Source organism: Dasypus novemcinctus, chromosome 11, assembly GCF_030445035.2.
Source record: "Dasypus novemcinctus isolate mDasNov1 chromosome 11, mDasNov1.1.hap2, whole genome shotgun sequence".
Classification (NCBI taxonomy): Eukaryota; Metazoa; Chordata; class Mammalia; order Cingulata; family Dasypodidae; genus Dasypus; species Dasypus novemcinctus.
The window spans coordinates 85,201,422-85,215,466 of NC_080683.1; the positions used below are offsets into that span (position 1 = coordinate 85,201,422).

General features: G+C 44.1%; 1 protein-coding gene across 4 annotated transcripts in view; it reads left to right on the forward strand.

Annotated features, from left to right (window-relative positions):
- The window catches only part of LOC101426333 (uncharacterized), a 166,541-nt gene that overhangs the window by 136,102 nt on the left and 16,394 nt on the right, over positions 1 to 14,045 (forward strand). For all 4 annotated transcript variants that reach the window (XM_058307234.2, XM_012528997.4, XM_058307236.2 and 1 more), the window contains 5 exons: positions 247 to 402; positions 5,293 to 5,522; positions 6,407 to 6,545; positions 7,711 to 7,831; positions 12,398 to 12,507. In XM_058307234.2, coding sequence (XP_058163217.1) covers positions 247 to 402; positions 5,293 to 5,522; positions 6,407 to 6,545; positions 7,711 to 7,831; positions 12,398 to 12,507 — 756 coding nt within the window. The remainder of the gene's footprint in view (positions 1 to 246; positions 403 to 5,292; positions 5,523 to 6,406; positions 6,546 to 7,710; positions 7,832 to 12,397; positions 12,508 to 14,045) is intronic.

A 14,045-nucleotide genomic window follows, 5' to 3' on the forward strand; every position in this document is an offset into this window, starting at 1 on the left:
CTGTCACTGCTGGGTTCATGACAAACAGACACTGCTCTACAGGCTGGGAAACTTGGTGAAAGCCAAAAGTCTGACATGTACAAGGAGGACTTTAAATGAAAAATGTCATTCTATTGTCCATGGGTTTTCTAAGAGTCAGCAGGGCAGGGCTTGGAAGCACCGCTACTCCTAGTTTTCCACCCAAAAATCTATATTTAAAAGATACATAGAAGTCTTCTAAATGGTTGTCTGATTTTTCCTTTTTAGCTGTGCCTCTGTGGACTGAGTGACCATGACCGCAAAGTAGCTCATGGAGAGCTGGTGGGCATGCAACTGCTAATGGAAGATGTACTTCTGAGTAGCTATCATATACTCATGGAGGACCCCCCAGGACGGCAAGCCACACTGGACAAAAACAAACAGGTATTCTTGGTGAATAATCTACATAACTGGTCAGTGCTGTGTTGTAGTGAAGGAACTTTCTATTTGGGGAATTGACTAGAGAGCCACATCTGTCCACAGCCTCTCCCAGTGGGCTCCAGGCCTGCACTAATGCCACACCTGAGCAGCAATGAAGCAGGGGTACCCTGTGAAAGCTACTCCAAAGCAATTTCTTTCACAATAAGTCCCATGATCAGTGGTGTATCTATTTCTTTTCATTCTGAAAAGAGAACAAAGGTTATGGAAGTTCCACTGAAACCAAATAAAATGAACATTCCAACTGGATACTTTCTCTAGACTTGTCCATCTGAAGCTCTAAGCTACCAAGAGCCACTAGCTCAACTAGTATTGTAATTTTCACTTTAAACAATTTTGACTTATCTGGAACCAGACAGATACATGTTTTGTTTTGTTTTTTAAAAGATTTATTTAACTTATTTTTTTCTCCGCCCTCCCCCCCCCCCCCCCCCCCCCATTGTTTGTGCTTGCTCTCTGCTCGTCTTCTTTTTAGGAGGCACCGGGGACTGAACTTGGGACCTCCCATGTAGTAGGAGATGCCCAATCACTTGAGCCACATCCACTCCCTGCTTGTCATGTCTCTTATTAGGCTTCTTCATTGTGTCTCTACATTGCATCATCTCATTGCATATCTCGTTGCATCAGCTTGTCATGCCAGCCCGTTGCATCAGCTTGCTGTCTTGCTCATCTTCTTTAGGAGGCACTGGGAATTGAACCTGGGACCTCCCATGTAGTAGATGGGTGCCCAGCTGCTTGAGCCACATCCACTTCCCCAGAACATGTTTGAACACAGGATAAACTAGCTGATGGCCCCATTTAAAGAGCTAAACTTTTTGAAAAATGCCTATACCAGCTATATCTATTGCCTTACCTCCCTTTCATTCCTCAAAACACTGTACTCTGTCTTCTTCCCCATTGCACCACTGGGACTCTTCTCACCAAGAGCAGCATGGTTTTTGTTTCTAAATCCACAGGACACTTCTCAGTCTCCCTCCTACCTGACCCCTTGGCAACATTTGACAGAGTGCTCTAGAGGACCTCCCTGCCCATGGCTTCCATTCTCACCTGGTTTTCCTCCAACATTGCTGGCTGCTGCTTCTCAGACTCCCTTGCCCTGCCAATCCCTAAAGTGTTGGTGTTTTTCAGGTTCCGTCTCACTGTACCTACTACCAGGATTGTGTTTTGACTTTCATGGGCCCTAGGGACTTTTGTCATCATGAGTTCCTTTCTCTATAAAAAAATAAAATTACAGTTTACAAATGCATTATTAATAAATTAATCAGTGAACTGCTAATATTAAAAAGACTTTTCTTCAACTTTCTGTGGGCCTTAGCACTGTGCCTAATCAATAAGGCAGCCCTGACTGCTGCCAGGACTACTATTGGCCATGAGCTGAGGTCTGTACAGAGAGTTTTCTACATATCATTTTACCTAATCCTCATAATACCTTCGTGAGATAGGTATTTTTATTATTCTCATTTTACAGATTAGAGTAAGAGGCTTCAAAAGGCTAAACAACATCCGAATGTCACATGGCTAGTACAGAGGGAAACCCAGATTTCAACCCAGAGTCTGGCCTTGGAGCCCATCATACTCTTACCCACTGTGCTGCTCCACTCCTCACCCTCTTCCCAGGCAAACACATCTGCTTGTACAGCTTTGACCACATTTACAAGTGATAACTCCAAAATCTACCTCTCCCACCTGAATCTCTCTCCTATCAGATTCATCTGATCAACTGCCCATTGGACATCTCCACTTGGTCATTCCGTGTCAGAGAGCATATCCCAAACTGAGCTCATTTTCTCTTGCAAAACTCGCTCTTTCTCCTCCAATCCCTGTCCGTGAAAGGTACCACCATCTGCCCAGTTGCCAAGCCAAAAATTGTGGGTACCATCCCTGACTCCTCTTTATTATCCCCTACAATGACACCAATGCTTAATAGCTCTTGACTTTGTCAACTTTTCTCCATCCAACCTCCCCCTCTCCTCTCCTCTCACCAGTCCAAGCCATCACCATGTGCTATTGCTGGGCTGTGATCATAACTTCCATCTCTTTTGCCTCCTTCCAAACCATTTGCCAGGGAAATATTTTTGAAATGCAAATCTGATTATGTCACTACTCTCCTAAAAAATGGTTCAATGGCTCCCAAAATGCCCTGAAAAGAAAGATCAAATGCCTTAACCAGAACTTCATGATATGTTTCCTGCCAGTATTTCACTTTACTTCTTTCATTTTCTCACATGTACTAAGTGCTCTCTCTCTCTCTCTCTCCTCTATAACCTGGCAAAGGTGGTCCCTCTGGTGGAAAATTTCCTTCTTCCCCCACTCTCTACATCATCATCTAATTCCTACTCATCCTTCAGGTTTCCATTTCCAAGTCACTCTCTTTAGTAATCTTTTCCTGATCTTTCCTTCAAGCCAGTGTCCCTCTGTACCAGTTACGGTGCTCCCGCTGCAAGCAACAAGTTGCCCCACTGTGACTCAAATTAAGGCTGTTTATTAATCTTCCATACCAAGAAGGGTAGAGGGAGGCAGAAGTGTAGAGGGACTCAACCTCTGCCACCTGGGTGTGTACAAAATTTCTCCCTCATCCTTGCAGGATAGAAACAGGAGCAAAAGTAATTTTTCTCTTTGAGGGGCTCAATATTTTCATCAAGAGGAACGTCTTTTCCAGAAGCTGCCTAATAGATTTGCCTTGTGTCTTATTGGCTGGAACTGAGGCACATGTCCACTCCAGACCAAGCCATGGGAAAGGGAGGGCTCTAAATTCCAGACAGAGTTAGATGTCTTATTCAGAGAGAAAGCATTTGCAAAGCGGGAATAGACCAGGTTATGCCAGAACCAAGAAATGCCAGGATCAAAAGGCATGCTGAGCCTCTTGGCCCCTGTGGTTATCACTTTTTGGCCTGGTTTCTGATGGATTGCCCTCTTTCTCTGATACCTCTCTCCCCCCGCCCCCACCTTGTTCTTTCCTTATTCTGTCAACTGTTCCTTCTCTCATCCTTTATCTCCTAGTATGAACATTTGCATTTTAGAGATAAGAATCCTGAGGCTTGGAAAGATGAGGTAAAGTACGGAAAGTAAGTTTGCATTAAAATGATTGTTTATTTGAATTAGCTTTATCTAAGTGGTTTCATTTAAAAGAATTGAAGCCTTCACCGACAGTGGGAAACCCTGGCATAAACCGGCCTGTGGGTCAGGACTCCGGGGTTCCTGTCCCAGCTCTAACACCACTTCTGTAGTCTCTCAAGAGCTCAATCTCCAGAACTTCAGAGTGAAGGCGATGGATTAGCTCAAGGCTTTAGAGTGGTGGGTCAAGGAGCTCTGGGTTCTCTAAGGGGAGGGGGCCCAGTACATGGCCTCTAGGCTGCGTTCCCACCCCTACCCTGTACCTTCAGAGCTGCTAGGTCTTGATCATCTGATATTTTTGCCCCTGCCTAAGATTTCACTTGATGAAAGGCTTCCAAAGCTAAAATAAACTCTGGAAATCCGTGGATGAGCCCACTGCTGAGGAGGCGGGCTACAAGCTGTCTGCTCTTCCCGGGTTCTTGCTTGCCATCTCTGACCAACCTTCCTTCAGGCAGACACAGACAGTACTTCCTTTAGTTATGTTAATAGCACCAATCTAGGATCCATTTTACAGTTCTTCCTGTTAGTAGCTGGGAAACTTGAGTGTCCAAGGTACCTGTCACCTGACTGGACCTGATGTTCTTTGAGGCCCTTGTGTAAAATCCTGGGATGTGCAATCCTCATCTGCAAAGAAGAGCTTGTCTCCTGTGACTGCAACACTGCAGTCCCCTGAGGGCCTGGGGGCAGGTCCCCATTCTGTCTATCCCTCTCTGGCTGACCTTGGGCCTCCCACCCCCTGTAGAAGAGCAGGGGCCTGAGTACCTTTTTTCCCTCCATGTGCTCAAGGGCTCGTAGCAGCCCCTCAACAAATACTTATTTAATGAAGGCCTCAGTCAATGAATGAAAAAATTATAATTTTGAAATAAAATTGCCTATTGAATAATAAATTTAAATAAGAAACCATTTCTAAGCTTTAAAGGATGAGAGAAGGAACAGGAGATAAAGGATAAACTTAAGTTTCCATTTCCTTACTCATAAAATGGGTGAAATTCCCAGTGTAAGACTGTATTATAGGGAAGCAGATGAGGCTTAATTGAGCTCCTGCCTACCACATGGAGCTCCTGGCTTCAGTTCTTGGTGCCTCCTCTTTAGGACATGCTTCTTTAAGACAAGCAAGACAGCAAGCTGATGCGGTGAGCTGGCATGGTGAGCTGATATGACAAGAGACACAAGGTGGAAAACATAATGAGAGACAAAACAAAGCAGGTAACGGAAGTGGCTCAAGGGGTTCAGTGCCTCCTTCCCATATGGGAGGCCCCAAGTTTGGTTCTCTGTGCCTTCTAAAAGGAAGATGAGCACACAATGAACAGACAGAGAGTGCAAACAATGAGGGGGTGAGGAGAAATAAATACATTAAATTAATCTTTTTTTATCTCAAGTGTGTCAAAGAACACTTTCCAGAATGTGGAGGCCAAGAAGAAAAGTCTTAGTTTTTCAAAGGCAGATAAAATGTTGGTACCCAAATAAGGGAGTATTAAAAATAGGTGGTTCCAGAACCAAGCAGAAAGCTGAGAGTGAGACATTTCCATCCTTTCTGTACACTGTCTGTTCAGTAGAGATGCTTATCTACATATGCTACATACAGACCTCTCAACCATTCCTCCAGGAAAGGAATTGCACTGCTTTATCTCTATAGACTTCTGTCTGCAGCGGGTGCATGTAAAAGATTATCCTGCACTGGTCAATGAGCTTAATAGAGAAAGATTTCTGTAATGCTTTCAGCCAGATTTGCCCAAGATGCCGGAATTCCAAAGTCAGTTCCAAAGCAGCTCAATGGCCCCCAGGCTGCTGGCGAGCCCACGTGAGGCTGTGATGTCCCTCGCTTTGCTGAGATCGTTTCTGACATTGTGGAAGCAGCTAGAAGTGCTAAAGGAGCAATGGGGCCAACTCAAGCTGCGAGGCCAGAACATCAACACGGTCTCTCTCTACAAGCAATTCTCAGAGCTCTACGAGTGAGTGTTGCTGAGGCAGAGATTCATGTCAATTAGTAGAACCCAAGGTTTGGCAAATTCTTGGCCCTTGTTCTGAGGCTGAGATTTGGTCTGTGAATCCTGGTACACCCAGCCCCACCAAGTCCATGGGAATCCGGGCCACATGTCCCTACAACAATGATTACAGGACAGAGCTGGATTCCACTAAGCTACACCGTATCTCTTTTACTAAGAGTCTGTTCCTGGGAACTTGTGCTTAGGAAGCAAACCCACAGTGCTAACTCTGAAACTTTTAAACCCATGGGATTCCAGGGAGCACTGGGTGGGGAGCAGATCCTGTTGTGTTTTCCCTGCCCCATTAGACACAAGTGCTAAGTCTCTGAGAGCTTCATGGGTTGCAGTCAGAGTTACAAATATGGTGCAGCATGAGGCCCTGGGGTGGTGGGACATTTCAGCAGCTTCAAGCCCTGGCTGGGATGACTTAGCTGGCAGGAAAGGCACGTTTGCTTATTCCATGTGTCCAGTACCAAATAAGCGTTTACTAAGCACCCACACACCACCTTGCATATGAAGGTTCTTTTTGGCATGACCAGAAATGTCTACCTTGGGGAGTTATTATAGTCACTTTCCATTTAACTAGGGAATGAGAAGACTTGTCAATATTTTGAAGAATGAGGACTGAAATTATATGTACCCAAAGGGAAAGGGCCTCGGGTTATAATATTGACTTAGGGAGTGGCTACTATGGACCATTTCGGTGTTGATGGGAATAGCTGTGAGTGGGTTGGGAGGTTTAAAAATGGTGACTGAAAGTCTTGCCACAGGATACAGAAAATGAATTAAAATGATAGAGAATATGAATGAGAAAAAAACGTTTGCTAATTTCCTTCTTTCGTTCTTACTAGAACTGACATTCTCTATCCCAGCATGAAAGCTATAGCTAGGCGGATGGGGAAAGAAGATGAATTTGAAGAACTTAGAATAAATAATCAGTCTATTCTTCCCCCCAAAGGAGCTCCAGAAATTGAAATAAAAACTCAGCAGGTATGCAGTAGCTCTTTTAAATTTGGTATTGAAAAATTGCTTTATGGCATTAGCATTTTAAAGCCACAGATATATTCAAATGATGTTTCCCCAAGATTTAAGTATAAATTGAAGGTTTGTAAATCACTGAATAGACTCTGGGGGAGTTAAGTATTTAAAGGCATTTGGGGCTTTGATTAAGCAAATAATAACCATCCCCTAATTTATCATCTTGTAAGTCTAGATATTCATTTTCTCATTTTTCTTAAATCAAGGTACACTTTCACATGAAAGACTACAATTGGACAAATAACCACTAATATCTAAATCATGAAATCCAGCACACAAATCTCTCTCCCTCCCCAAGTGCATGTACCCACCCCACCCATGGAAATAAAATCTTTAAAATAGCTTTTTACATATTTTTTTCTGAGCATAAGAAAATGCAATTTATGCACTAGCACATCTGATGTGTGTCAAACGACCAACGTAAAGAAACTGTCCTCCAAGTCTTTGCTCACCTTGGCCCTGGAACACAGGCTCTGCGTGGCTTCTGGCTGTTTGGCTGTCAGTGTGGAATGACATGTCCACAGAGCAACAAGAACTTGTGCGAGCCCCCAACTTCTGGTCCCAAGCCCATTGCTTGTCTTTCTGAACCCTGGTTTCTCTCTAACACATGGGGTCATCTGACCCCTCAGAAACGTGGGGTCTCCAAATGCACAGTGAAAAGGTAGCTCACAGTTTTTGCTAGCATAGAATTTTCTCCAGATCATGTATGGAGATTTAAATCTTTGTGTGAAATCTTCCTTGGCATCTTAAGCAGAGTTTCAGAACTTAGGACTTCTCTTGTGATGACAACCCCCAAAAATGCCTGCCCACATTTTGAGACCTCCCAAAAAGCATGAGGTTACCCCAGGCAGTAAGCACTTTGCAATTAGGCAGAACTTGGTAAACCAGGCTGTATATTATCAGTCAGGATATGAGCCTGGAAGAACAGATGTTGGTCTCTGCAGAAGGGTATCTAGCCCCAAGAAACTCTTGGGAGCCTGAGGAAAGAGCCTTCCTTCTTGCTCGGACGCGTAGCTGAAGGATAGAGCCTAGCCCAAGCCTTCTGCAGGAGTCTCACTCAGGAGCTCAGAGAGTAAGCTGCAAGTGGAGAGTGACTCTCAACCTATGCTCATTCTAGCTTCAGAAGCTTCTGGAAAATCTTGAAATTCAAATGATCCAGGAGGTATTAAGAAAAGTTAAAAGAGAGATGACACTGGTTATATCAGAAAAGTCTAAGGAAGAGTCTATGCTCCCTACAGGTAAAGTACATTTATTTTACTACTTCACAAAATAACATTTATTGGTTTTTCTTAATTAAAAAAAAATTTGTGTGTCCATATTCATTTAGGAAACACTACAAGACCCAGAAAATGAGATAAAAATTCCTTTTTATACCCTGACCCAGAGAGAAGTACTATGAATACATTGGTATATTTCCAGCATATTTCCAAAAGGACTTTTAAATAGAAAACATATGTTCTTCAGTCTCAACTCTGCTGGCTAACTCATAACTGAAATAAAGTTTAAATGGGGGAAACACATAAAATCTTCCCTATTTGTTTATAAATATACATATGTATGTATATATCTCAAAATCTTACATATAGCTAGATCTCTCCATCATCTATCTATCTGTCTATCTATCTATCTATCTATCTATATATATATATATATATATATTTATTTATTTGTCTATAATTGGTATGGAGTGATGATCAAAATCTCTTCATCTTCGTGGTCCGGTTTCATGGGCCCAAGACCTGTGCATTTTATACAGGTTACACAGGGGCGCTTGGGGTTTAATGCTCTGTGGTTACTGCCTTGAAATTCCTAATAATTTTAACTTCAAGTTTGTGTTTTCTAAGTTAAGTCTGATGGGTCAAGGGCACATGCATCCAGGACTTGGGGGCTTTTAGCCACCTCCTGTGCTCTGCCAGCCCCCGGGACGGTTCTTAGCCACCTGCCCCTCTGCGTCCTGGCACTGCTTGGCTTCCCCACCCTGCACCGTTCAGCATCGCTGCCACTCTCCACCTCCCTGGGCACAGGGTGGAGGGGTCATGATGTGCACCCGGCGGCAGCTCAGGCCCCCAGGCTGGCAGCGCCACAGTGCCTCAGCCGGGGTGGACTTCCTGCCTGCTTCCCATCCAGGGATCCAGCACATCCCAGCATGGAGGCTGCAATACCTTTCGGGGTTGCCTGATCACAGCAGGTTGGGGCCGGGGGCTATGAGAAGAGGAGATGCCTAGACGACCTTCCCCGCTTCTGGTCAGAGCCTAGAAGGTCAGTGGGAGGGGCTGGGCGGGGCCTCTGGGTACCTGCAAGGCTCTGTGCTTGCCCTGCAAGTATCCCCATGCCGAGGGAGTACAACACTAAGCAGCAAATAAAAAGCACCACAACAGGTCAAGAGAGATTGTAAAAAAAAGGAAAAAGCTTTATATTTCAGTGCGGCATTTTTTTCCTGCTCTTTGAAAAAGAGAGTATTTTCATTTTGCACTGGACTCCGAAAATGGTGTAGCTGGTCCGATCTGAACAACAGTTTCTACTGTCTCCTAATAATTCTGTAGGAAACTCATAATCTTTGTGCTAGGGAGTTATTGTCTGCCTAGCAAAATGAACAAGGTTTTCCTTTGGAGGCAAGGTCCACAGACACAGTAATGTCGATTAACAACCACCGTCCCCACTTAAGACTTGGTCATTTTATTAGGGCTTCAAGTAACTAAATTCTGTAAACAGGACTTTGGGGAAAAGTTGTGCAATGAGAAAGGCAAATCACCCCCCAGCTGAAGGTCCCTGGAGAGCTGAGGGTGGCTGTGCTCCGGTTACAGAAGATTTAACAAGACACAAAGTGCTTTGTTGTTAGGGCTGTGCTTGCCACATCCAGGCAGCTCCCTTCAGAGTCCTTGAAAAAACCCACAAGCTTGGGGAAGGTGCAGCCATCCGCACCTTTTGGGACTGTGGTTCTTAGGACACGTGCGGGAAGGTGGAAAACTCTTTGCTTCGTGGCTGTCCTACTTAGCGCGGCTGCTTGTCAGCTTGTTCCCGGCCTTATGTAAGGGGCCGGTAGGAGTCAGGCGCGGGGGACGACCTTATTTTTAAATGGTGGTTAACGTTGGTATTACCAAGCCTTGCTGTGGCTGGGGCACGCTGGCCAAGTCTAAACTCTAGTTTGGATTCTTTACTCACAAGACAAGACCGAATGTGGAAGCCTGGGTCTCCTCTACTGAGTCCCACGGTGCAAGTGACTGAGGCCCCACTGGGCACCAGGAATGCTTTTGTGTACGTTTCTTCAGTTTAGTCTTCTTGAGAACTTGTAGACATTCGGAGGCTGTCTATAGAGAGAAAGACCCCAGGACGAGGTGCAGAGGAGGGTGGCAGGTGGAGGGGAGAAGTAGTCCCTGCTCCCTTTCTGGCACGATGAATGTGGACACCAGAGTTGGCCAATGGGGAAAGAGGAGACCCCAAGGGAACAGACAGGAGCCTTCTCTGTGCCTCTGGCTCTCAGGACTCCACTCCACCCCCCACCACCCAGAGAACCCCAGCCCCAAGCTAACCTTGACCACAAAGAGTGTTCTCTGCATGAAGACATAGCACCTGCTTGGAAGCCCCATCCTTTATGGCTATTTCTGGACGCTGAGATAGCAGTAGCTGGGTAGGCATCCCAAGGTTATTCACCTTCTTTTTTTTTTTAAGATTTATTTATTTCTCTCTGCCCTCTTCATTGTTTATGTTCACTGTCTGCTCTCTGTGTCTGTTCATTGTGTGCTCTCTGTGTCTTGCTCATCTTCTTTTTTTTAGGAGGCACTGGGAATTGAACCCAGGACCACCCATGTGGGAGGGAAGCACCCAATTGCTTGAGCCACATCCACTCCCTGCTTGTTGTGTCTCCTTATTGTGTCTCCTCCTTGTATCATCTCATTGCATCATCTCGTTGCATCAGCTTGCAGTGCCAGCCTGTCACATCAGCTTGCTGTCTGGCTAGTCTTCTTTAGGAGGCACTGGGGACTGAACCCAGGATCTCCCATGTGGGAGGTGGGTGCCCAACTTCTTGAGCCACATCCACTCCCCTATATCACCTTTTTTGAAGGCAAATAGCAGGGGCTTCTGCTCTGTCTTATCTACATTTTGGAGTAGACTGTGTTGGATGGGTCTTCTAGCGTGCACTAGAGCAGAGAAGTGACAAGACCTGGCTTTTGTTTTATAGAATCTCTCTAACTGCTCTGCTGAAAGTAGACTGTGAAGAAGGCAAGGGTGGAAGAAGGGAGAAGCTGGCTTGGGGGCTGTTACAATAATTTAAGCCAGAGGAGTTGGTGACTCAGACAAGGTTGGAAGCAAAAGCAGGAAGTGGTCAGATGCTGGGTATATTTTGAAGGAGGATCTAATGGATTGGCTGTTGGGTGTGGGGAAAAGAGAAGAGTCAATGACGACTCCAAGAGTTCTGACCTGAGTTTTTGGGAAAATGGAATTGCCATCAGTTGAGATGGAAAGGACAGTAGATGAAGCAAGTTAGGAAAGATGATCAGGACAAGTTAAGTTTGAAATGTCTTTTAGACATCCATGTGGGTAGTTGATATAAATTTGAGAGTTGTCAACATAAAGATGAGACTAGACGATATAACCAGGGGAGTGAGTGTGAATAGAAAAGAGGAGGTGGACAAGGGCTGAGCCCTAAAAACACTCTGGTATTAAGTGCTGGAGGTGAAAAGGGAAATGAGAACCAACCAAAGAAACCTTTAAGGAACAGTCAAGTGGGAGGAAAACTAGGACACAGTGGTGTCCCAATACCCAGTGAAAGAAATTTCACAAACAAGAGGAAGTGATGAATTGTGTCAAGTGCCCCTGATAGCCCAGATAAAATTAGGATTGAGAACTAACCACAGACTTTAGTCACGTGGAAGTCGTTGGTGTTTAAGACAGCATCAATTCCAGTGGAGTAGTAGGGGTGAAAGCCAACTGAGTTGGGTTTAAGGAGGAATTAGAGAGAAATTGCAGACAGTGAGTTTAGACTCTCTTTCTGATTGTTTTGCTACAAAAGGGGAGCAAATAAGGGAAGCAATAGCTGACCAAGGATATGGGGTCAAGAGCAGGATTTTTGTGAGCCCACCTTGAGTGGGTTTGAGGGGCTAATCCCCCACCTTTATTATCTTTATTAGATAGTTGTTTTTTTGTGTTTTTTTTTTTAGAGAGAAGATAGCCTTTTATATCCACTGTCTTGCACTTCCCATTTTTCACTCTAACCATCTATGGTTCTTTTCCTATCAGAACATAGAGAACATCCTCTTTCTCTTTTTGCAATTGCATACAACTCCACTGTTGGGATGTGCCATAGTTTAAGTGACTAGACCCTTAAAGGTGGGCACTTGTGCTCTTTCAAGTCTTTTGCTGCCATAAACACTGCCACTCTGAATAACTTTGAAAAAGCCTCATTCCATATGTGTCAGCACTGTTGCTGCTTCCATGCAGAAGCCAAAATTCACAGTCTGTCAGGACTCAGCATTTGAATCCATGACTCCATTGGATTTCCTCCCCTTTTAAAAATCAAACTCTATATTCACATTAGTTTTGCCCTGTCGCACCAGGAATATAATGGGATTTTGTTCACTGGACTTCAGAAGTGCTTTTCCAAATCTTCTAATTGGAAATATTGTTAAAGATCTTCCTTATCTCCAAATTTCAGAGGTCCGGGATCCTCAGCCATCTCGTCACCTCCCTTGCCCCACGCATTAGTGTATTTGAAAATGTGTTGTGTCTCAGGAAGTTGCCATTTCATAGCCATTCATGGTTATCAATGTCTCGTGATTCTGGTTTTCCTTTGTTTTTCCCCCTAGAGCTGTGGAAACACCAAGTCATGAAAGAAAACTTTTCAGTTGTAAGACCGCAAATAGTTGAAAAATTTATTCAGAGATTAATGGAGAGTTATCAAGATGGTGGGCTAGAGGTATGTACTGAAAATTAGTCATTCTAGTTTTTGAAAGCATAAACCCAAATAAGGAAGACTCTCTCCTTCCACATCTACTAATACTTCCCTACTCTCTAGAATGATGATATAAATACTGAGGCGGCTAAACCCCATATAGGAACCATTTCCTACCATTTTCCTTTTAGAAAAAGACTGATTTCTGATAGAAATGGGAATAACTGGAATGTACATACGTGCCGGTTGATTTTGGATTTTGATAAAATTTTCAAAGTAACTCGAGTTGGAATGAGTTAATGTTTAGCAACACTTCTTATTAATTTTTTAATAAAGAAATTTTAAAGAAAACCAGAATAGCTGATAGTACCATACCTAGAAAACATTATTAAGTGTACAATATGAAAAACAAATTGTAGTTCAGAAAAGTAAAATTTTCACCCCTCTTCCCCACCATCCCCAATTTCCTCTCCACAAAGAAGACAGTGTCAATGTTTTTTGTGTAACCTTCCAGAAGAATATTTGAATTCCTAACAACTCTATGTGACATATATATATAACAATAATATATATTTAATACACACATATATATAGTGCTTAGAGTTTTGAAAGTTTAATTTGGCAGGAAGTACCTTGCTAAATCAAAGGAATCAGCTGAAAAGGCAGGATAAAAGAGTGTGTGTGAGTATTTGGCCGTAACAGAGCTCTTAGGATCATTAATAAATTAAACATAAATGCATTAGGTAGGTATGAATCCGGTTTCCTTTGAAATTCAACCATTTTTCAAAACTTGACTTAGCAAAATGACCTCAATTTCTTAAAATAATGTTTCCCCCCCAGTGTATATTTTTCCTAAATTCAAGGCTCTTCAACTATTCCACATCATTTTATACTAAACACTCCAGTTCTTAATTATGAGGGGTGGAGATATTTTTGCCTCAGAACTCTATGATTGGCACGTATTTGCCTTAAGCTTTCAATTATGAACAAACGGTGCTGTGTGCCCTGCTGAGGGAGGGAAGTGGTTCCATCATCAGGATTTCGGTACGGAGGTAATTAGTTGGGACATGCTCAGAAAAATGTTTGAATCAAAGAATTTTGGGGCTCAAGATCTGCTCTTCCCCATCTATATGCCTCCTCCCAACATCGAGGGCATTAGTAAGTGGGGCAAACCCTCACCAGGTACAACCAAAGCTGGGCCGCACTGTGAGTTTGGTGTCAGCCTGCCAGTGTCTCAGAATCACAGGCCATTGGGATGCAGAGTCCCTCCGAAGTCTGTGCCTGGTGAACCAGGGGCCCACCTTGTAGCTGAAGTTGGCAGATAAAGCCCCTTCATAGTGCCTTTTGATGCCATCCGAGCTGACATTTAGTGTGACCCAGGAAGACTGGCAGGGCAGGAGGAAGGGGAGAGGGGATTGTAGAACAGCTTTTAGGAAGCAGACTGCCCTGAGAGCCCACGGAAGGACTGTGCCCAAGAAACCACAGGAGGAGTGGGCCAGCTGCAGTGCTCAGGTGGCTCCCAGTGCTGCCTGAGAAAGACTGAGCCTGCAGGAACAGATTCA